We start from the raw sequence: 23759 nt of genomic DNA, 5'->3' as shown, positions 1-23759 counted from the left end.
CCGCCGATAGACTTTAAGATACGTCGTGTCGTTCCGCTCTCCCCGACTGGTTGACCGATGTATGAGGGCGCCCCGTCACGGCGCACCTTACAGACTAACCCATAGGGTACTTGCACCAGTTAAACAATTGACACGTGACACCCCTTTCTTATCACAATGACCAGTTTAATTATATACTTTATAAAATATTACCTAAACGTTTACCTGACTATAGTGAAAGATAAACAATGATAAGGCCACTCGAAATTGTTCCTATGTTTCTCTGTATTATCTTTCTGTCATGAAGATTATTAAATATGCTGTGACACACAAACATACAGACACACACAGAGACACATACATACACACACACACAAACATGTAGATCCAGACACACACACACACACACATACATACATACATACATACATACATACATACATACATACATACATACACAGACGGACACACACACACATTATAACAAACAAAATCAACGCTACAATTATTGCAGCTATAGTCCAGACATTTTTAAAAATATCACCACAACGTCATTGACTTAACTTGCTCATTTTTTATTATTACCTGACAAAATAAATTATATTGAGAAACAAAGCAAACATTACAGTTGGCCCTGCAAATAGATAACACTACACCTATCAGCATAGTCGGCATTTTTTACCGACATACCTACACATTCCAATATGGCTGCTATGCGTTCCTCCCGTGCCAGCAAAGTTGACGAAAAATTACTATCCTGTTCAATCTGTTCCGAACAGTATGAGAATCCTAAAATTCTGTCCTGTCTTCATACATTCTGTGAGCGCTGTTTAACTCGTCTACAGACGGACAAGGGACGTAGACTTGAATGCCCGGTATGCTACACTCAGCACGAAGTGCCGGAAGGTGGGGTGTCACACCTGAAGACTAACTTCTTCATAATAGCGTTATTAGAGGGACGGGTATCTAGTTTCTTCTACCAGAGTATATGTGATAGATGTTCCAAGAGTTCGGCCTCACACAGGTGTGTTGATTGTTGCTTGAGTTTCTGTTCTCCGTGTGTAAAACCACACAAAAAAGTATCAGAGACTCGTAGTCACCAAGTTATGACATTGGACGACTACAGGAAGGCGAAGTCCACTAACCCGTTACTCGAGTACAAAGTATACTGTGGTGTCCATGATAGAAACGTTGCTGGGACCTACTGTGACACGTGTCAGGTGCTAATTTGCATAGAGTGCGTCATTTTAGAACATCATGGCCACGCTTTCAAAGACCTGAAAGACGCCATGGATGAATACACGAAGAAACTGAACAAGGAGTTGCCTAGGTTACGCAAGAAAGAGGAGACAACTAGAATATCGAAGTCGGTTGCTGAAGAAAGGAAGGAACAACTGCAAGCAGAATGTCGAGATGAGGAGAAGAAAGTAAGAAAGAAAGCCAAAGATATAATCTCTAAGGTAAAGAAAGATGAGAAGAGATTGTTAGATGAGTTGAAACGTGGGTATGATGAGAGGTTGAAAGATTCAACATCTGAGACCAGTGAGATGGAGCTTATATCTAAGACTATCTCTGGCACATGTAACTACATAGAAACCGTAATGGGACATGGTAACGCTGCTCAGCTGTTGTCAACCAAACAAGAAACACTAAAGCGTATTGGAGAGCTTGTTGCTATGGATACCAATGAACCAAGCCCAGGGATGATGCAATTCCATGCAAATGAGTATACGGGTTTAGGGTCATGGAGTTCAGATGTCTGCGTATCTAAGTGTATCGTTGAAAATCTACCTAAATATCTTCGACAAGGCGATTCCTTTTCCTTAGTTATCAAAACAAGAGATGGTTGTGGAAAACAAACAACTTCATCAAAGGAAATTTCCGTGAATCTAACAAAGCCAGATGGATCATCATTAAATTTGGTAGTGACAGACAGGGAAGATGGAAACCATCATGTAGAGATTTCTTGCCAAGATGAAGGTCAACATCAGGTTACCATGGCAATAGAAAACCAACCAATACCTGGTTCACCCTGGGTAATTTCAGTCATCAAGGGAGTTGAGAAACGTATAGGTAGGAAGGGAGAAAGTGATGGTCAGTTTACCCTTCCTACTGGTCTCACGATAAACAAAAATGGCGACTTCATCACTGCTGACTGGGGAAACAAGAAAGTACAAGTAACTGACAAAGATGGCAATCACAAGTCTAGCATCACCTTTCCTCATCTCAAGTATCCATTCAGACCAGTTGATGTGGCAGTGTCTAGTGATGGAGATTACTTCATGGCTGATGATGGCAACCGTCAAGTTGTTGTTAGTGACAGTGATGGCAATCTCATCCGCACATTTGGTAAAGAGGAACTCAAGAACCCCTGTGCTATTAGTGTAAGTCCTGTTGATGACACAGTATATGTAACGGACTGGAGAAAAGAGAAAGATAGGGAGGAAGATGAAACAGAAGATCCCCTCATCAAGAAATACACAAAGGAAGGAAACTTTATCACATCATTTGGAAGATGTGGTACTGGTGATGGAGAGATAACCAGACCTGGGCACATCGCCATTAACAAGCAGGGAAATGCCTTCGTATCTGATGTGACAAGTGGTCGCATTCTTGTCTTTGGTGTCAACTGTGAGTACTTGTATTCTTTCGCGGACAAGAGTACTACTGGTGACACTCTACAATGGCCATTAGGGATAGCCATTGATTCTTCAGATAATGTGTATATTGGTGAACATGAAAGTAGCCAGATTCAGAAGTTTAATGGCAAGGGTTGTTATATTTGTCGTGTGGATCGTGATAATGATGGTCTCTGCTGGCCTCAAGGATTAGCACTTACAAAGAATGGTAGCATTGCAGCTGTTGATCTTGGAAACCACTGCATTAAAGTGTTTGCACAGTGACAGTATCACAAGAACAGATTAGAGATGACATGATATGCTGAAAAGAATATGCAAGTTGCTATTTGTGAAACTTTACAGTACATTAGTGGTCAAGTGGTTACCCCTTGAATTAGCATTAAAGACCAAAGGAGTAAAACTGTTGGTGCCAATATAAGGTTAGCACTGCTGTCTAATAGGGCTAGCACTGCTGACCAATATAAGGTTATCACTACTGTCTGCTAGGGCTAGCATGGCTGACCAATATAGGGTTAGTACTGCTGTCTGCTAGGGCTAGTACTGCTGACCAATTGAGATAGCACTGCTGAGCACTGTTGACCAGCATTGCTGATGAGTAGATCTAGCACTGCTGACCAATAGGGCTAGAACTGTTGACCAGTAAGACTAGCATTGCTGACCAATAGGGCTAGCACTGATGAGCACTGTTGACTAGCATTGCTGACGAATAAAGGTTAGCACTGTTGACCAGTATAGGTCTAGCACTGCTGACCAGTATGGCTAGCACTGTTGACCAATAAGACTAGCACTACTGACCAATAGGGCTAGCACATTGTCGCAAACCACGGTCTGTTTTACGGCAACATTCTTAACGAGCCTCCCACTGTATTTCGAAGTGTAGTGGTAGAAATAATAACTTTGGTGTGCGAGAATGGGCTAGCACTGCTGATCAGATTGGCTAGAACTACTAACATACAGGGTTGACATTTTTGTCATGGTCTATGGTCAGTATATATTGAATATGAATATTTACTGTTCATCTAACACATATGCATGTTTGCGGACTGTCATGTGGTAACGCTGGATTTGAACAGTTAAACAAGATTCAATTTGAAATTATGAAATAACCCTGCAATCCAGAACCCAAAGTTTGTGAAAATTTGATTTCTTGGAGTGGTGTTTGTCTTTTAAGAGGTACAAACTGAGTATACATGTTTAGGCGTAGTTCTTTATTCAATTCATTTGTTTACTTTCCCTATTTGTAACAGTTCCGTTCACTCATGGTTTGATGTCAACAGTTCAGGTGTGAACACAAATCATTTTGAGAACTGGTGGTCCCCGGACCAGTGCCTTAAAGAATCCAGTGGTCCTGCTGAAAGAATTAGTGGTTCCAGGTCCCACTAATGTGAAACATTAAATCTTGCCTATGAATCTGTATATTCAGACGACTTTTTAATATAGTTATTAACAGTAAGGTACTGGTCCGATGGACCAGACAAGGTAAAATTTCTGTGGTCCGCCCCAAAAAAATCGCTAGTCCCGGACTAGCGGATTTGTTCACCCCTGTAGTTGTGTTTCAGTTCTGTACAATTAAAATCACAATAAATTTGTCAGAACTGTATTTTTCTGGTATTTGTGTCAATTAACATCTTTTGGAGTAAACTTTTCTTGTCAGCTGACTTCAAGTTCAGATTGTTTATTTTGGAGTACATTCGTAATGTATCCTGATAGTGTTTCATTGTCAATAACACTCAGAACATCTTTTAATGATGTATCAACGTGATCTCGGCAACATCTCCGTAGCAACACTAAACAATCCACTGCTCCTTCCAGAAGTTTCTGTTTCACTGAAATGTGAAGAAAACACAGAATGTTATCTTGTAAACATAGACATTTTTGATAAAGACTTATTTTCGTTTATTTTGCCGAAAACAAAAACGCAAAAATAATTAGTGACTAAATGTCTTCTTGTACATGAACACAATGTACCAGTCTGGTAATTAGTAAAAATTAGTCTTTGAGAACTAGAGACTGTAAAATCACAAAATTTTCTAGTGGTGAAAGTACCAAAAAAGTCATTAGATTTACAGTATTTTATATATATTTTTTAATTCAAAATTGATTTTCAGGTCTTATAATAAGAATTCTTACACATACCTTCTTCAGAAGTCGAACTTCTATCAGTGACAACATCATACATCAACCTTAGTAAAGACTTCAATAGCGTATTGATGTGATGAGAAATTCTTTGAAAAGAAAAAAATGGAAATGTGTGACATTATAATAAAATAACTTTACAATAATAAGGCAATCGGTCTGGTGTTTTTTGACTTTAAGTCGTTCACACACATGCACACACACACGCATGCACCTACGCACGCACACACATACACAGACAGACAGACTGCACCATGCCTATAGCACTACTGAATTTTATTAGTTCAGTTGTGCTAAAACTATTTTGTTCGATAAAGTTGACTTATTCGTAATATCGTACACCCAGAACAGTAGTAAATCACCTGTGATAAAAAGACAATATACAACAGTTCTTCCAATCTGTAATGGCTGTACATATGATAAGAAGAAACCAATAACACAGAGACCATATGGAAAACGGTGGAAAACATAACTATCTGAATTACACACTCACATATGAAAAACAAAATATAAATAAATAAAATAAAATGTCTACCTACCCCACCTATTCTAAAATTGAGCGTAATCGGAACCACACAATTTTTTTTTGTTAGGTCTTACCTACCCTGATGTCCTCTTTAGAGATGATTGTCAATATAAAGAAAATGACACAAATATGTCAATTATTGCAAAATCTCACCTTGGCCATGTTTCCATGGTAACCATTCTCAACAATTTCAAAATATTTAATCTCGTTATCTCGTCAGGACCATCATAGACTTCCAAAAACCCAGTTATGACTTGTAGTAATTTCTGAAAATATTCAAAACAACTTTTTTTTCAGTTCGAATAGAGACTAGACTGTAAGATAAGTCATGACGTTTTGCCCTCACCGGCCTCCTCACAGGGTTGTTAGGGGCTGGCCAATGTGTGAGGGCGCCTCATCATGGCGTACCTAACAGACTAAACAGAGACCAGCAACGGAATAATAATGTTTACAGTTTCACTAATATAAATTTAATAATACAACAGGTATTTGTGGGACTCACCTTGTAATGCCTGATAACTGTTATACCCATGTTTTCAATAAATAAATACAGATATTTGCTGTATACTCTTCTCAGGACTATCTTCTGTTCAAATTCCATGTTTGTAAGGGTTATCTGAAATAACTCATCGTATCGATTAGCCTGCACAATAAATGAATTTTGGAAAAAAAATGTTAAGGGACAGTACAGCTTGTGAAAAACATCGTTTAATAAAAACTTGAATATTAGGCCAAAAAAAAGAAAGAATTGTTCTGGTCAGGACAGGTTGTCTAAAATGGTGCAACGACGTGATTTTCAAAATGTTTTATTCACAACAAACCTGTCACTAAATCTACTATTTATGGCAGTTACTGTTCTTTTTATTTAGTACTTTTAGAGTAAGTGTGTATGTGGAGCAGATGTCATTTACTTGTTCATGATTGGCTCTGCAGTTGTCTGCAATGAAGTAGCAATTAATATAGGGAGGGTTATTTTCTCTGGATTGCAGACTGCATGGACTAGACAAACACTTAAACAAAAAGATTGACATAAGGGTATTTAAGTGATGCACATGCTGACCAGAAACAAAAACTTGTTTTTTTTTTAAGTTTTTTTATTTTTTTATTTTTTATTTTTTTATTTTTTTTATTTTATTTTTTTTTGGGGGGGCTCATACAGGTTAAAATGTGTCAGTTTCATTCACTCTCATTTCTCAGTATGGAGACTATATTGATCTAAACTTAGGCACAATCATCACCATGGAGATGATGTTGATTTGAAATTAGCTATGCAGACAAGCCTGTTGCCATATAAGGAATTAATCATACATAATCATATATGCAAAATAGTGTGACTATATATGGCAATCTTGTAGACTGCAATGGTACAATGTTTACACTAGCTTGATAACACAGCGATCAAATCCACGATAGACACCACCATTATCATCCACTAACATCAAATCTATCTATCCATATTGTAAGCCAAACCTTGGTTTCCCCATTAGTAGGGATTGTGGACACACAAATTTACATATTAATTAAGCTACACCAGGTGTACATTACTACAAACCTTTCTTGATTGGTCAGTTTTTCTTGGTGATCTCTCAATAACTTTCAGTAAACCAATCAGACACGGGTAGAGTACATCTAATAGTAGAACCTCCTGACTGTAAATATGTTTCTGTAAAGCTTCATAGATAACCATAGCTGTACCATACCATTTCAGTTGTGTAGGATCCTGTGTACAGCAATAGTTATAATAATGTGTAGTGAAGTACAGTACAGTACAGTACAGTGCAGTACAGTGCAGTACAGTACAGTGCAGTGCAGTACAGTGCAGTACAGTACAGTACAGTACAGTACAGTACAGTACTGTACAGTACAGTGCAGTACAGTACAGTACAGTATAGTACAGTGCAGTGCAGTACAGTGCAGTACAGTACAGTACAGTACTGTACAGTACAGTGCAGTACAGTACAGTACAGTACTGTACAGTACAGTGCAGTACAGTACAGTACAGTACAGTATAGTACAGTACAGTGCAGTACAGTACAGTACAGTACAGTACTGTACAGTACAGTGCAGTACAGTACAGTACAGTACTGTACAGTACAGTACAGTACAGTGCAGTGCAGTACAGTACAGTACAGTATAGTACAGTACAGTACAGTACAGTACAGTACAGTACAGTACAGTACAGTGCAGTATAGTACAGTGCAGTACAGTACAGTGCAGTACAGTACAGTGCAGTACAGTACAGTGCAGTACAGTACAGTACAGTACAGTACAGTACAGTGCAGTGCAGTACAGTACAGTACAGTACAGTACAATAATGTGCAGTATAGTACAATACAGTATAGTAGAGTATTGTACAGTACTGTATTGTACTCTACTATACCCGTTCTGTACATGTACTATACTGCACTGTATTGCACTGCACTCAACAACTTGCACTGTACTGTACTGTATTGCACTGCACTGCACTGCACTGTACTGTACTGTGCCACATTGTACAACTGGCACTGTACTGTGCAGAATTGTAATACAATATATTGCACACTACACTGCTGTACTGCATTGAATTCAATTGTGCTGTGCTGTGCTGTACTGTGCTGTAGAACATTGAATTCAACTGTACTATGATGTACTGCATTGAATTCAACTGTACTGTGATGCACTGCATTGAATTCAACTGTGCTGTACTGCATTGTATGTAACTGTGCTGTTCAGTGCTACACTGTACTGTACTCTACTCTAGTAGTTTTATTCAAAGTCTTTCATTATCATTAAAGACAAAGTCACAAGACAGACAAAATAGCATGACACTATACAATCTGATTAAAATCTGATGTAGTATTAAAACATGGCTTGATTTCTCTATTTACCTCTAGTTCCTTTGTCTATTGTCATTTGTTGTTTATTTCATTATTCAGGGAGTAAACAAACACACCAAAGAAATAGAGATCAAATAAAGAAACTGAGCTATATTTACCCAATCATATTTTTAATCAGATTGAAAATTATATTGACTCATGAAATATTGACGTACCACATTAGATATGATATGATGTAGGCACTGTATACCAAGGATTTTATTGTCAACCTGTAAACAGAGAAAGAAAAAGAAAACAACATGTTATGCAATATTTTCAACCAAAAATGTTCATTAGCTCAGTAGATCAAATGACTTACAAAGGTACAGAAGGCAGTGTGATCACCACTAGAAGCCAGGGTGATCACCTCTAGAATATGCGGTGATCACTTCTAGAGGACAGTGTGATCACCTCTAGAAGACAGGGGGATCACCTCTAGAAGACAGGGGATCACCTCTAGAAGACATTGTGATCACATCTAGAAGACAGGGTGATCACCTCTAGAAGACAGGGTGATCACCTCTAGAAGACAGGGGGATCACCTCTAGAACACAGGGTGATCACCTCTAGAAGACAGGGTGATCACCTCTAGAAGACAGGGTGATCACCTCTAGAAGACAGGGGGATCACATCTAGAACACAGGGTGATCACCTCTAGAAGACAGGGGGATCACCTCTAGAAGACAGGGAATCATCTCTAGAATACAGTGTGATCACCAGCACACAACAAAGACACAGGTATAACCCACTGTCATCTACTTGTGTAATCTACCACACTGAACAACAATAGTTTTAATTTATGTCTATTACTAGTTAGTTAAAGCAGGCTTATCACAGTAATAATCTTTCCAGACTAGTAATGGTTTTTGTGGACCCACATGTAGGTTGTATGGCATCATGGCTCAACGTTGGGAGGGCCTGTAATCGCTACGGTTTTTGTAGACCCACATGTAGGTTGTATGGTGTTATGGCTCAACGTTGGGAGGGCCCTTAATTGCTACGGGTTTTGTAGACCCACATGTAGGTTGTATGGTGTTATGGCTCAACGTTGGGAGGGCCCTTAATTGCTACGGTTTTTGTAGACCCACATGTAGGTTGTATGGTGTTATGGCTCAACGTTGGGAGGGCCCTTAATTGCTACAGGTTTTGTAGACCCACATGTAGGTTGTATGGCATTATGGCTCAACCCTGGGAGGGCCTGTAATTGCTATGGGTTTTGTAGACCCACATGTAGGTTGTATGGCATTATGGCTCAACCCTGGGAGGGCCTGTAATTGCTATGGGTTTTGTAGACCCACATGTAAGTTAAACGGTGTTAAAGCTCAACCCTGGGAGGGCCTGTAATTGCTATGGGTTTTGTAGACCAACATGTAAGTTAAACGGTGTTAAAGCTCAACCCTGGGAGGGCCTATAACCCTTGTGGGTACGGAGGACCAACATGTAGGTTGTACAGTGTTACAGCTTGACCTTGGGAGGGCCTGTAATCGCTATGGGTTTTGTAGACCCACATGTAAGTTGTACGGTGTTACAGTTCAACATTGTGAGGGCCTGTAATTGCTATGGGTTTTGTAGACCCACATGTAAGTTGTACGGTGTTACAGTTCAACATTGTGAGGGCCTGTAATTGCTATGGGTTTTGTAGACCCACATGTAAGTTGTACGGTGTTACTGCTCAACATTGGGAGGGCCTGTAATCGCTATGGGTTTTGTAGACCCACATGTAAGTTGTACGGTGTTACATCTCAACATTGGGAGGGCCTGTAATCGCTATGGGTTTTGTAGACCCACATGTAAGTTGTGCGGTGTTACTGCTCAACATTGGGAGGGCCTGTAATCGCTATGGGTTTTGTAGACCCACATGTAAGTTGTACGGTGTTACTGCTCAACATTGGGAGGGCCTGTAATCGCTATGGGTTTTGTAGACCCACATGTAAGTTGTACGGTGTTACACCTCAACATTGGGAGGGCCTGTAATTGCTATGGGTTTTGTAGACCCACATGTAAGTTGTACGGTGTTACACCTCAACATTGGGAGGGCCTGTAATCGCTATGGGTTTTGTAGACCCACATGTAAGTTGTACGGTGTTACAGTTCAACATTGTGAGGGCCTGTAATTGCTATGGGTTTTGTGGACCCACATGTAAGTTAAACGGTGTTAAAGCTCAACCCTGGGAGGGCCTATAACCCTTGTGGGTACGGAGGACCAACATGTAGGTTGTACAGTGTTACAGCTTGACCTTGGGAGGGCCTGTAATCGTTATGGGTTTTGTAGACCCACATGTAAGTTGTACGGTGTTACTGCTCAACATTGGGAGTACGGAGGACCAACATGTAGGTTGTACAGTGTTACTGCTCAACATTGGGAGTACGGAGGACCAACATGTAAGTTGTACGGTGTTACTGCTCAACATTGGGAGTACGGAGGACCAACATGTAGGTTGTACGGTGTTACTGCTCAACATTGGGAGTACGGAGGACCAACATGTAGGTTGTACAGTGTTACTGCTCAACATTGTGAGGGCCTGTAATCGCTATGGGTTTTGTAGACCCACATGTAGGTTGTACGGTGTTACTGCTCAACATTGGGAGGGCCTGTAATTGCTATGGGTTTTGTAGACCCACATGTAGGTTGTACGGTGTTACTGCTCAACATTGGGAGGGCCTGTAATTGCTATGGGTTTTGTAGACCCACATGTAAGTTGTACGGTGTTACAGCTTGACCTTGGGAGTGCCTGTAACCGCTATGGGTTTTGTAGACCCACATGTAAGTTGTACAGTGTTACAGCTTGACCTTGGGAGTGCCTGTAATCTTTACTACCAAAGGTCTGTAAACCAACATACAATATAATAGTAAAGGTTTTATGACATACACCCTAAGAAGCATTAAAATACAATAAAAAACATTATTTTGCTTATTTCTGAAGTAAATAATAGTTCAAGAATTCACGCAACTGACCTTATTTGGGCAAAGTGTGAATGGGTGTAATACAACAAATTATTGCCTGAATGAGGGCAGTGTCCCTATTGAATTACGATTGAGGTGATACGGATGTGAAACTGGGTTTATGAGTATACATTACTTGTTGAATTTCTAAAAACTACATACCTGATAGTCATCTACAAAGAGTAGAGATGGTGGTAGAACTTTGTCCAAATAATCACCAAGATAGGGGTGCTGTTAGGAGAAAAACAGAAACTAACTCCTATTAAATAATCACCAAGATAGGGGCGCTATCAGGAGAAAAACAGAAAGTACCCGCTAGTAATCATTCCATAAACAATGATAGAACAGTTACTGTATTATCTATATCAATAAAAATCTCATAAATTTTTAGCCACTGAAAAAAAAATATTCAGGACAAATTTTTTGAAAGGGCTTGGCATGATCATTGTAATGACAAACTTCACTACATGGGATGTGACCTTTGACATGCCTCATTTACATACCTTGACCTTTGACATACACCATTTAAAAACATGTCTACTTCTTGGTTCCAACTTCCATGTTTCTCTTGCCAGAATGGGTCTAAGATTTGTTAAAATTTTGCCAAATATTCCTTTTTCAAAAATTCTCTTTGTGTCTTCTTGAGCTGTATGTGTTGGTCCTGACAGTAATTCTTGGATGGTGTCACAAGAACATACTTGGCAGATAGCTTTCTGTAATTCTGGTAGATAGAACATAACAACATAGTCAGTGACATAGTAACATAGTATCACAGAAACATACTTGGCAGATAGCTGTAATACTGGTGGACATAGTAACATAGTAACATAGTATCACAGAAACATACTTGGCAGATAACTCTGTAATTCTGGTGGATAGAACATAAGTAACATAAAGTAACATAGCAACATAGCATCACAGAAGCATACTTGGCAGATAACTGTCTGTAATTCTGGTGGATAGAACATACATGTAGTAACATAGCAACATAGTAACATAGTAACATAGCAACATAGTAACATACTTCAGGTAGGACGCAAGACTCCCAGAGGTAGGACATCCTACATCGAGTTGGGGCTACTGACATACTGAATATTTTTATCGGAAACAAAATGAGAGTTTGCATGACATTAGAGGTCACATCTTTTCTTTCCTACCTTGTGATTGTTGTACTGTTGTTTTGTTACTCCACTGATGCTTTTCAGCATGTGTTGCGGCAATTGTAACACAATTTGTGATTACACTGTTCATGAATTCTTTCCTCCAGTGGACATCATCATGTGACATTGATATTTTAAAAATCGCAGAGATAACAGATGTGATGATTTCCATGGCAACAGATGCTTTTTGTGGAATTCCATCAAATTTATCTTCATTATATGCTGAATTAAAAAATAAAGATAAAACAAGAATAAACATTAATCTATCAATTTTTAATTAATTGTAAATCTACAGTGACAGAGAATATTACGGAAAGACACTATTTTTGTGGCCCTAGCCAGAAATAATAATACAAATTAAATAATATTATATAATTATAATCTTTATTAACCCAAATAAATTCGGAAATTTGTTGAATAGTCACCACAAGAACAGTGCCCTAGGGCCCTAGTGTTGAAGTAGCAGGAGGAAACAGGAGTATCCGAGGATAACCTGTGTTGTTCAGCATGGTCAAACTGAGCATCACCCTTCTTACATATAGACCTGGTTAAATTTTTAATCAAATCCAACTGACACCAGGCAGGTACGAACCCAGGCTGCAGAGGTAAGAGGCGTACGAGCTAACCGCTCGGCCACTGACAACTTTACAAAATGAAAAATTCAATTCAGAATCAATTTGTAATCTAATATATTATCTATTCTTGGCTCAATTAACCCGTAAATTTTGATTTTGTAAATGTGTAGATTGGTTTAGAGCACTCAATCCTGTTGTACTGAATTTTAACGTCATTGACATTCTGTTCATAGTTTGCCTTCATTGTATATATATCAGTGTTTTAATCTTCAGTTGTCGATATTTTGTGCTTAAATTGTATTTTTGGGGTGAAGATTAAGAGAAATATTTTATGAGGGCAAGAAAGTTGTATTGAATTGAATTGAATTGAATTGAATTGAATTTATTTTGTTTTGAATAAAACAACTTTGCTATGTTTTTCTAACAGGCTGATTTCTCCAGACTGAGATTGTAAAATGCCTGACTTCCCCTGCTATTAAATATTACATTTACTGAAAGTTGGAGTGCAAACTATAACACTGACCTTCATCTTGATTCATCTTTCCTATTGGTAGATCAGCATAACTTACAAGCTTTGATAACAAATTTACATAATATTTAGATATCTTTGGTTGCGTGATGTCATCCTGTGATTGTGTGATCTCATCCTGTGATTGTGTGATGTCATCCTGTGAGTGTGTGATGTCATCCTGTGATATTGTGATGTCATCCTGTGGCTTTGTGATGTCATCCCGTGATATTGTGATGTCATCCTGTGGCTTGGTGATGTCATCCTGTGAGTGTGTGATGTCATCCTGTGAGTGTGTGATGTCATCCTGTGATTGTGTGATGTCATCTCGTGCCATTGTGATATCATCCAGAAGCCATCTTGATTGGCAGTGTTTCAGCAAGTGTCCATACCCCTCAAGTATTTGAACCTTAACATCAATATAAAATAAGACTTTTTTAAGTCAGTGTTGGGCAAAAATGAAGACTTAGGGGGTCTTTGATCGTACATGTCCTGGGGTGTTTGATTCATACATGTACAGGACACCTCAAGTCAGTACAAATAACACATTTAGGCATGACTGAAGACTGAGAGTGCGTCATACATAACTGAATGCACTGAGGAGAGTCAAGTCTTGAGGCACCTGAATTTGACCAAAGTCATGTTCATTAAGACAGTGACTGATTGATTGATTGATTTTATTTGGCAAAAAAATACAAACTAATATATGACATCACACTTCCCGAGTTTCTCAGTGCAATCAAACGGACGACACCCCAACATAATATAGTTTATAAGTTTAAAAATTTCGGAAACAAAACTAACCAATTTATCTTCACATTTCTCATGTTCAAGTTCTTCCAGAACACACTGCACAATCTCAGAGCTTCGGAACAATTCGTAGAGTTTACGACGGGTGTCCGCACTATATTTACATCGTCTTAGCTCTGTTATGATTGCAAAGCGACGATCTTGAGTAAAATCGTCCATTCTTTTCCTGTAAACAGATCTACAACTGGTAATAATACTAGGTTATCCACTCTTTACTAAGTAGAAGTAATGAAACGTGACCTGCTCATGGGCGCCGCCATCTTACAAATCAAAACATTTACGTTGATTGGACACTGAGGGCGGCAAGAGTGAATGTCCGGGGGCGCCACTCTCATGAAACTCCTCACCTGAGAGTGCAGCAAGCTGAGATTTATTGTGCACATTTACAGCTGGATTAATCACAGGGGGTCAGGATTTGTTATATGTTTACGAAACCAAAACAAACAAACAAACAAACAAACAAACAAAAACTGGACAACAGAGTAATTATATATCTAGATGTATGTTTCTATACAACAAGCTTTATATATGCTTTGCGTTATTTACTTTTAAACGACAGCGAGCTAAATCAACGAGTTGGACATAGAGGGCGCTAAAGTCGTTACGCCAGAAACCATCGCTGATGCGTACTGCCTATCAACAATGGCCAGATGTCCCATTATGCCGGTGAATGCATATTACGTTCAAACGGTCTTTTGTGTTGTTGTTATAGTAATTTAGCCCCTAATTCTAACAAATATGACTGATGTGTTTAGATTAACAACTTATTATGGTCTGAAATTGGATTAATTTCACAGTGGTAACTTTAAAATGAGATCATAATATAAAGTTATGAAGCCTAATTGTCTGATAGCGGTAATTTACAAAACGTCTCAACATATTACAACACAGATACATCAATTCTTACTAGTATCATCAAGTCCTGCCGAACACTGAAGTCAATTTGACCTCTGACCTCTGAAAACATCGATAGCAAATGAAGTCGTAATAGGAATTAAGTTTGAATTGTCATTGATGTGCTCTCTGGGTTTATCTTGCAACTTCTGTCTGTTAACCTTACCAAAAGTAGTTTATAATTTCTTTTCTCTGTTCTCTACTTTCTCTAATTTTCTTTTGTTTTTCACATCAATTGCATGGTTCTGTAAATCGATTTTTAACTGCGATCAAATCTTAATAATGGCTAATGAAAGACTTCAATTTAACTTTAGAATTTAATAGTGCAAAGAGCACCAAAATCTAAAGAAATTATAATTGTCGAATGCAGAAGCCGAAATCAGAAATATCTTTTTCTGGTGACTGTGTCTGTCTGTCTGTCTGTCTGTCTGTCTGTCTGTCTGTCTGTCTGCCTGTCTTTTTGTCTATCTGTCTTTCTGTCTGTCTGTCTATCTGTCTGTCTGTCTGTCTGTCCGTCTGTCTGTCTTTCTATCTGTCTCTCCGTCTCACTCTGTCTCTCTTTCTGTCCCCTCTGTCTGTCTGTCTGTCTGTCTGTCTATCTGTGCGTCTGTCTGTCTGTCTCTCTCTCTGTCTATCTTTATCGGTCTGTCTGTCTGTCTGTCTGTCTGTCTGCGTCTGTCTGTCTGACTGTCTGTCTCTATCTGTCTCTGTCTCTCTGTCTCTGTCTCTCTCTGTCTCTCTGTCTCTGTCTCTGTCTCTCTCTCTCTCTCTCTCTCTCTCTCTCTCTCTCTCTCTCTCTCTCTCTCTCTTGTCTGTACCTTTTTGTAACATGATGTTTTGTTTAGCTAATTTGTATTCATGAATTTGTCAACATCTATGAAGAATATCATTGTAATCCGCGATTTGACGACGATATTTAACTATCGCTTACTATAATTCATTTCGTCCTGATTTCTCACAACACCCCATCAAACATACTAGCAAATAGCCAATAAGCTTTTATTGTTATGAAATAACCTCTTTACGATCATTTTTATTGTTTAAAAAATGTACATAATCTCAGCCAATTCAAATCCTTAAACAACTATATTTAAAGAGAACAAGCCATTTTGTAGTCGCTCCAAGACCGGATGATGCTTAAACAAGTTATTAGGAGAAAATTGGAAAATGGATAACTTTATGTGTTCAAATGCAATCAAGATAAACTCTCTGTATAATTGCACGGTTTATTTTATGTTTATATAAATGATAATACTAAATACCACCCTATCAATTCTATTATAAGAAAATTAAATGACGAAAACTCTATTAAATTGTAATATAAAACGACAGCATCTATTTGTATTAAAACAAAGTAATGACATAGCTGCGATTTATCCCGGTCTTAAATGTGTTCTTCTCCTTCAATGTGATTAATTACTTTACATTCATTCATTCAACGCCGCTTCTCTCACTCTACGATCGGTGTGCTCGAGATGAAGTTTTAGGTGCATGTGTCTATTTTCACGAGTGTTAATTTTACACAACCTACGTAAGAAGAACATATACATCTTTATATAATTGAAGTTATATGCATTTCTGCACTATATATATGAATGATAGATAGAAATACAGATAGATAGATAGATAGATAGATAGATAGATAGACAGACAGACAGACAGACAGACAGACAGACATACAGACAGACAGACAGACAGACAGACAGACAGTAAGACAAACATACAGACAGGCAGGCAGAGGGGCAGACAGACATATCGAACTTGAACAATCACATACACACACACACACACACACACACACACACACACACAAGATTTCGTCTACCAACAGAATACAATATTGTTCTGATCTCTTTTCTTGCATAACTAAAGTAAAAAAATTAAAAAATATCTTTGTAGCACATTTTATCCACAAATGTCGCAGACAAAAAAAACATTCCCGCCAAAACCATCCGCACAGAGTTCTTATTTTTTTCCATAAAGTTTTCGTATATTTTAATAATTTTTTTTTGACGAAAATTATGTTAATTCTTCTGAATAACTAAATTGGTGTCAAAAACCACTGTAAATTGATAGTTTTATATGTTTTATTTTCAGATAGTTCGGTACCTACATATACTGGTTGATGCCTACCAGCACTGATTCCCATCAACACAGATTGCAATACCAATGTAAAGTAAACATCGTTAACTCACCTATATTGCATAATAAAACTACTTAATAGCGAAAAAAATGGGTTCTTGAAATACGAATATAATTAATTACCTTGTTGTAGCTGAGCGGAGATAGGAAAGACAGCTCATTTTATAGACTAAGTGTCCATAAAATAGAACCTGGTTTAAATAATCTCAGTTTGTTGTGCCTTAGGTGTGACTGGTAAACTATGGGTTTATTAGGAAAGCATGCTATCATATCACATCTTGATGGCCCGCTTAAGGAGGATCTTCTAGATTAATTGGGCTGGTTTTCTCATTTTCTGACTGCGTTCTAGTTATATGATTAAACTATATATTAAAACCAGGAGCCGTTCTGCTGAATCACAGCACAGCAGTCTTGATGGAATAGTTGGAACGGAGGGGATTTCGATCAAACGAAAATGAACCTTAAGGGGGAATAACACTTTGGTTTTCTTAGCTCGCAGGATGCTGACGAAACTGATTATCATGAACGTCCGTCTTGTTCGACGCGGAGAGAGATGCAGTGTAATGCGCATGTGCAAAGTTATTGACCGTACGCGACTTCACGTCTCGTCGTATATTATACTACCACGGAAAACTAGGTATCAGCAAACTAAGATAGACCCAAACTAAATCTATAGTTTCAAAGTGTCATGGTAGTATCTAGCAAATCTAGTGTAATGTACACTCGCAGTAGATTTGCGTCTCTGATTTACAAGTGTTCCTCAACCATAGAAATTAAAATTAAAAAAAAATAAACGAACCAAAATCTCTCCCCACCAATAAAAGTTATATATAGCGTCCCTTCTTTCCTGTAAATAGTTACAAACGTAGTCTTGTGCTATGCTTTTTAATTTTTTTTTCATATTTTGGAAAACATATTAACGTCATTTGTCGGCGAATTTTCTCATTTAAACAGATTTAGTCTCTTACTAAAGTGGCCATGTAGATGTCTAATAGGAACTTGCAAACCCGCCATGTTGAATATTGCATCATGGGAAATGTGGTAATAAATTCCAATGATTTGGTATTGTAAACAATATTGTTACATTGTTTGTAACCACAAATGATCAATTCATAGTCACCTAACCATTGTGGGAGGTGATGTGTAATACAGCTCTACTTCTCAGTATTGAGCGCTTTTCCTTCAGTTTATGACTTACCTCTTACACTGAATTAGTATATATATATATATATATATATATATATATATATATATATATATATATATATATATATATATATATATATATATATATATATATATATATATATATACATATATATATATAAATATGTTCTATTTATATATATATTATATATTAGAATAGGTGGGTAGGTAGATTTATATATATATATATATATATATATATATATATATATATATTTACATATACATATATATATATATATATATATATAACTCGGTGAGTATCAATCTGCTATAAGACAGTGCTCTATACCGCAGTGGCAGAGCGTAATAGTTTTGGCAGTACTGGAACTCTTTCTTGGTTGTAACTCGGAGTTTCACGCATAGTGCGATCATCAGACATTCATGTCTGATGATCGCACTATGCGTGAAACTCCGAGTTACAACCAAGAAAGAGTTCCAGTACTACCAAAACTATATATATATATATATATATATATATATATATATATATATATATATATATATATATATATATATATATATATATATATATATATATATATATATAGTTTTCCAAAACTATTACGCTCTGCCACTGCGGTATAGAGCACTGTCTTATAGCAGATTGATACTCACCGAGTTATATATATATATATATATATATATATATATATATATATATATATATATATATATATATATATATATATATTATAAAATAACAAAAATATAAAACAATCTATTTACCCCACCTATTCTAAATTTGAGCGTAATTGGAACCACACAATTTTTCTGTTAGGTCATATGATATAATCGTGAACTACACCGGACTACAAACTGGACGTTTTAACTCGCATATGTCAGTCATTTTGAGTTCTCGTTCCTTGATCACTCTCGTAAATCACGTCATTTACGACGAGACATCAAGGCCGATGAAGTGTCCCCGTGTATCCGTGAAAACAAATAGTGTTAGCACGTAACAGCCGTGGGCGGAACGAAGACGACGCTTAAGACGAGTCTAGCGCGGTGTGTGTTTAATGATTTCTGGCAGATAAGCTGGATAGGTTTTTCCATTCCTTGACCCCAACTTTAGGGTTAGATGAGTTTGTCAACTTGTGAAAGGATGATGTTGATGAGAGTGGAATTAATTTTCATTACTTTTCGTTTTCTTTTTTTTTCTTCTTTTTTTTCTGATTTTTTTCTTTAAAAGTACATGAATCGACTTGAGATGTTAAGCTTATATCTAACTAATATCTAGATACAGAAATTTGTTTGAAAATTCATCTAGTTTCGTATTCGTGTTGATTTATGTCATAAAATGATTCGAAAATCTCGATATAACATTTGCAATTTCGATACTTATATATGAAAATTCACATGATCTACTTCGCATTCGTGTTGATTTCTGTCTGAGTTAGCAATTTTTATTTAACCAAGTTTCGTTTCAAATTTTTATTTTTTCATGTTTATTAAATTATCTATGAACGTACAAATACTACTACTTCTATTTATGTAAATATTATCAGATCCATTCCTACCAGAGCCAGGTGTAAATTTTTCACCGATGCCGTTCAAGTCTTGCCCAAGGGCCTTATAAATTGGCTCAACCTTCGGTGAGAATCTCGCCAAATTTGCTCGATTTTCTTGGCTTCAGTAACTTTAGAGAAATACCCCCTTAAGGTTATAGACCACGATAAAGCTAGAAAAAATTACAAAATTATCTTTTTGGGGGGAAATGACTACCAACCATTTGAGCTATCATTGTATGCAACCCAAATAAATGTAGCACTTCTCAATCTTGAGATATGGGAAGGAATAAAAAACCAAAACAAATGCACATGGCTTTACAACCATTTGCACACTTTATTATAATATAACGGAAAGTGTCAAGTACTAGGCAGCTCATTAGCATACATTTGACGAAATGTGTCAAGTACTTGGCTACTCATTTACATAAACTTGCTGATACAGTACGGTCTCAGACCAGTAAAAGAATTGCTATGGTCATGGGGTCTGGGGTACAGTGTACCACAAGTATGAATAACAAGAGGACATCCTTCCAGTGTCAAAAAAGAGTTGCCCAATAATGTAATGAGCTAGCTAAAAAAATGAATAAAGAGAATGAATTAGAATTGCTGTAGCTCTCTCTCTTTCTCTCTCTCTTACTCAATCTTTTCAAGATATTGCTTATAACCGATTGTCTACTCAAAACTATTTAAATGGTGAAAACATTTCTCAATTTTAATGAAATTTTACTGTGCATAAAGGAATGTATTACAATAGGTGTCAAAATGCAAGTGAAAGTCAGCTTTGTTACAGTTTAGCACAGATGGTCTTTGCGAAGTCTTCCAAAACCCAAAGGCATCCTACAACAAAGAATGGTGGAAAGGTGGAAATAGTACCACATCATCACAATTTTAAACAAAAAGGGAAAAAAGTATTTATCAGCTGATTTATCAGCAACGCATCGATCCTCTGGGGAATCCATTTTCGCTATCTTGGCGAAATAATGATTCATAGCCTAGGTTTACAAAACATACTCGCCCTTGTGGTACAGTAGTGGTGATTATGTTTCAGCGAGTGAAGTCAAAACCCACGATTTAGAAGTTATCTTTTCGTGAACCACATGCATAGCTATTTTGTAATAAAAAAATAACTCACCACTCGTATCTCTCCCGCTATCTAGTAATCTATCTGTTAGACCTCGGATGTTCTTCCGTTACAATTACGACACACGACCTAACATCGCTATCGAGGATGTTCGGGCAAGCCCTCACTGCAAACTTCGTTCGCTTATATGTTATAGTAACTTATACGAAAGAAAGCCCGAACGTCTAGCAGCAAGACTAGTTATCTAGTACATGTCAACAGATCGTTTCCATGTAAACATATACCGTCCCGTGTTGTTCATCGACACTACTTCACTTAGGTGACACTAAATAAAATGTCACAGAAACGAACAACGTGGTACATTATCATTCCCAGTTATTGAATTTTTGGGTACATGTCCTCAAAAATCTACGATATTCAATGTACAGATTTTCCATCGGTATACGCGGTACGTCAGTATCGAACGCTAAGTCCGCCCCCCCCCCCCTTCCCTTCGTAGCACGTAGTACGTGTCATCACGCTATGTACAGTCTTCGACCTTCCAAATGCGAAGTCGTCGTATAACTATCCCTCTTGAAAACTATGTACTCGCTTATTTCATTTTCTTTTGATTGAGTTCATTACCAACCACAAATTGACACGAGGTGGTTTCGTCTTCTTTCTAAACACGGCCCGTGCTCACTGAAGCCCTCGCGTGGTGCCGTGTCATCTCCGACTATTTTTGCTTTTGTAAAAAAAAAATTAACATGCCGAAGAGCTAGAGACATGAGAGAGCTATATTGCTAGACATGTCTAACAGTTTTCGTTTTGCATTGACGTTGAAGCGATGTGTTGAATCATAGACCCTCCACCCATGGTTGAATGTACTGTGTATGCTGTATCCAGATGAACCGGCGCTGGTAGACACAACAAATTCAACAATGGCAACATATCAAATTACAACAATAGTGGTGCGTCTTTTGACGTTGATTTCGACACAGATACATGTTATGTATCAAAATAAAAACAATCGACTCTGAGTAAGATGCTTCAAAGCAAAACATAGTACATCTACAATCGCGACCGGACTATACATTGTTACTCCAAGAAAATACCATCATACTAAAGATGTTTTATGAAGCTAACTAGATTCTTTATTAGTTAAAACACCACTTTCAAAGCATTTGGTATATTTTCTGTCGTTTCATGTTGAACGGGAACCCAGGGAACATTTACTCTCTCACCGGAAACCACTACGTTTATTTTACATAAAACCTGAGACCGCTAAAACGTAGCTTGACACTCTGCTTTCCATAAAAGGAAGTAGGCTCCGCCCTCAATTTGTTCGCAAACATATGCAAATGAGGAAGTTAATTTTTAACCCGAATAGCCAAAATCGCATGTCGAATAGTGGGCGTTGGCTACATTTGAACTGACAGATTTCATATTTTTTGGCCAATAGAATGGTCATAACATGGAAAAAAAACAAATTTTCGAAGGTGATAAAGGATGTGACACTTACAACTTTTCTGTAAGGAATGTGTTAAACGTTTTTTGTTTGTTTCAACTCAAACACATGTTTTTGTCATTTTCTCAAGTTTACATTTTGTAAAGAATTGCGTTACTTTGTGGAAATTAGCAACCTCAAAGAGTACCCGACAATAACAAACACAGTAGGATCTTATTCACCACGTCAGTGGCTCCAAAACCGTGTCTCAGATTTTTGATTGCGTCTTTTGTTCGAAAGTAAGACGGATTTAGATGAGACATACATGGTTTATTTGGACACTATTTATTATTATTTATATATCTTCGTTACAAAAACAGATAGGAAAAATCTGAGACACGGTTTTGTAGCCACTGACGTGGTGATAAGCACTGTGTGTCGTTTTCTATTGTTGGTCGAAATTTGAAGGAGCTAATTTTTGTTGAACCAAACATGCAAATTATCACGTATGTAGAGGTCACGTGATCTGAAGTACATAAAACCAAATTTTACTAATTTCATTGTAAAGAGTGGATCAAGAGCTTTCAGAAAATGTATAGTTATGGATGTGTATAATCATTACTTTCTTAACTGCAAACCAATATCAGCAAGGGACATTGAACGTGGTCTATAACCTTAAAAGGATGAAAATGTAATAGATTTGCATAATTTTCTAATCAGATGATAAAATGTAGTCACCAGCCGATAAAATGTAGCAACCAGCCTATAAAATGTAGCCGCATGATGTTCTAACCAGAGCCGATAAAATGTATCAACCAGCCAATAAAATGTAGCAATGATGCATAATTTTCAAACCACATTATGAAATGTAGCAACCAGCCGATAAAATGTAACAATGATGCACAATTTTCTAACCAAATGATAAAATGTAGCAATGTTAGTAAGAATTGTATCAAAATAGACGACAAAATATAAAAATATTAGTGAGATTATAGAAGAAAAGACAGTAAGATTTTTGTCACTCTAGACGATACAAATGTTAGTAAGATTTTTGTCACCACACAAAACTTAAATGTAGCAATGTAAGCAAGAATTTTGTCTCACCAAAACAAGGAAACAACTTAATTAAATGTAGCAATGTTAGCAAGAATTTTGACTCACCAAGGCAAGTAAATAACTTAAATGTAGCAATGTTTACAAGAATTTTGTCTCACCAAGGCAAAGAAACAACTTAAATGTAGCAATGTTAGCAAGAATTTTGTCTCACCAAGGCAAAGAAACAACTTAAATGTAGCAATGTTAGCAAGAATTTTGTCTCACCAAGGCAAAGAAACAACTTAAATGTAGCAATGTAAGCAAGAATTTTG

At 37.3% G+C, this 23759-nt stretch overlaps 2 protein-coding genes across 2 annotated transcripts in view; one reads left to right on the top strand and one right to left on the bottom strand.

The window, feature by feature from the left end:
* The first annotated feature begins 683 nt into the window (after nt 1–683).
* LOC144450102 (tripartite motif-containing protein 2-like) lies at nt 684–2882 on the top strand. Its single transcript, XM_078140670.1, has one exon. The coding sequence runs from the start codon at nt 684–686 to the stop codon at nt 2880–2882; it is 2199 nt and encodes a 732-aa protein (XP_077996796.1).
* Nucleotides 2883–4268: 1386 nt separating this feature from the next.
* LOC144450101 (TELO2-interacting protein 2-like) overlaps nt 4269–23759 on the bottom strand; it is a 28255-nt gene continuing 8764 nt past the window's right edge. The window contains exons 3-14 of the mRNA XM_078140669.1: nt 14398–14521; nt 14127–14298; nt 13338–13731; nt 12237–12461; nt 11583–11800; nt 11242–11310; nt 8312–8365; nt 6833–7000; nt 5783–5923; nt 5434–5546; nt 4755–4843; nt 4269–4444 (exon numbers count right to left, since the gene is read on the bottom strand). Of these exons, the coding sequence (XP_077996795.1) occupies nt 4269–4444; nt 4755–4843; nt 5434–5546; nt 5783–5923; nt 6833–7000; nt 8312–8365; nt 11242–11310; nt 11583–11800; nt 12237–12461; nt 13338–13731; nt 14127–14298; nt 14398–14521 (1943 nt within the window). The remainder of the gene's footprint in view (nt 4445–4754; nt 4844–5433; nt 5547–5782; nt 5924–6832; nt 7001–8311; nt 8366–11241; nt 11311–11582; nt 11801–12236; nt 12462–13337; nt 13732–14126; nt 14299–14397; nt 14522–23759) is intronic.

Source organism: Glandiceps talaboti, chromosome 19 (genome assembly GCF_964340395.1).
Source record: "Glandiceps talaboti chromosome 19, keGlaTala1.1, whole genome shotgun sequence".
Lineage (NCBI taxonomy): Eukaryota > Metazoa > Hemichordata > Enteropneusta > Spengelidae > Glandiceps > Glandiceps talaboti.
The sequence above is the reverse complement of the archived record's forward strand: the minus strand, read 5'-3'. Positions and strand labels throughout refer to the sequence as shown.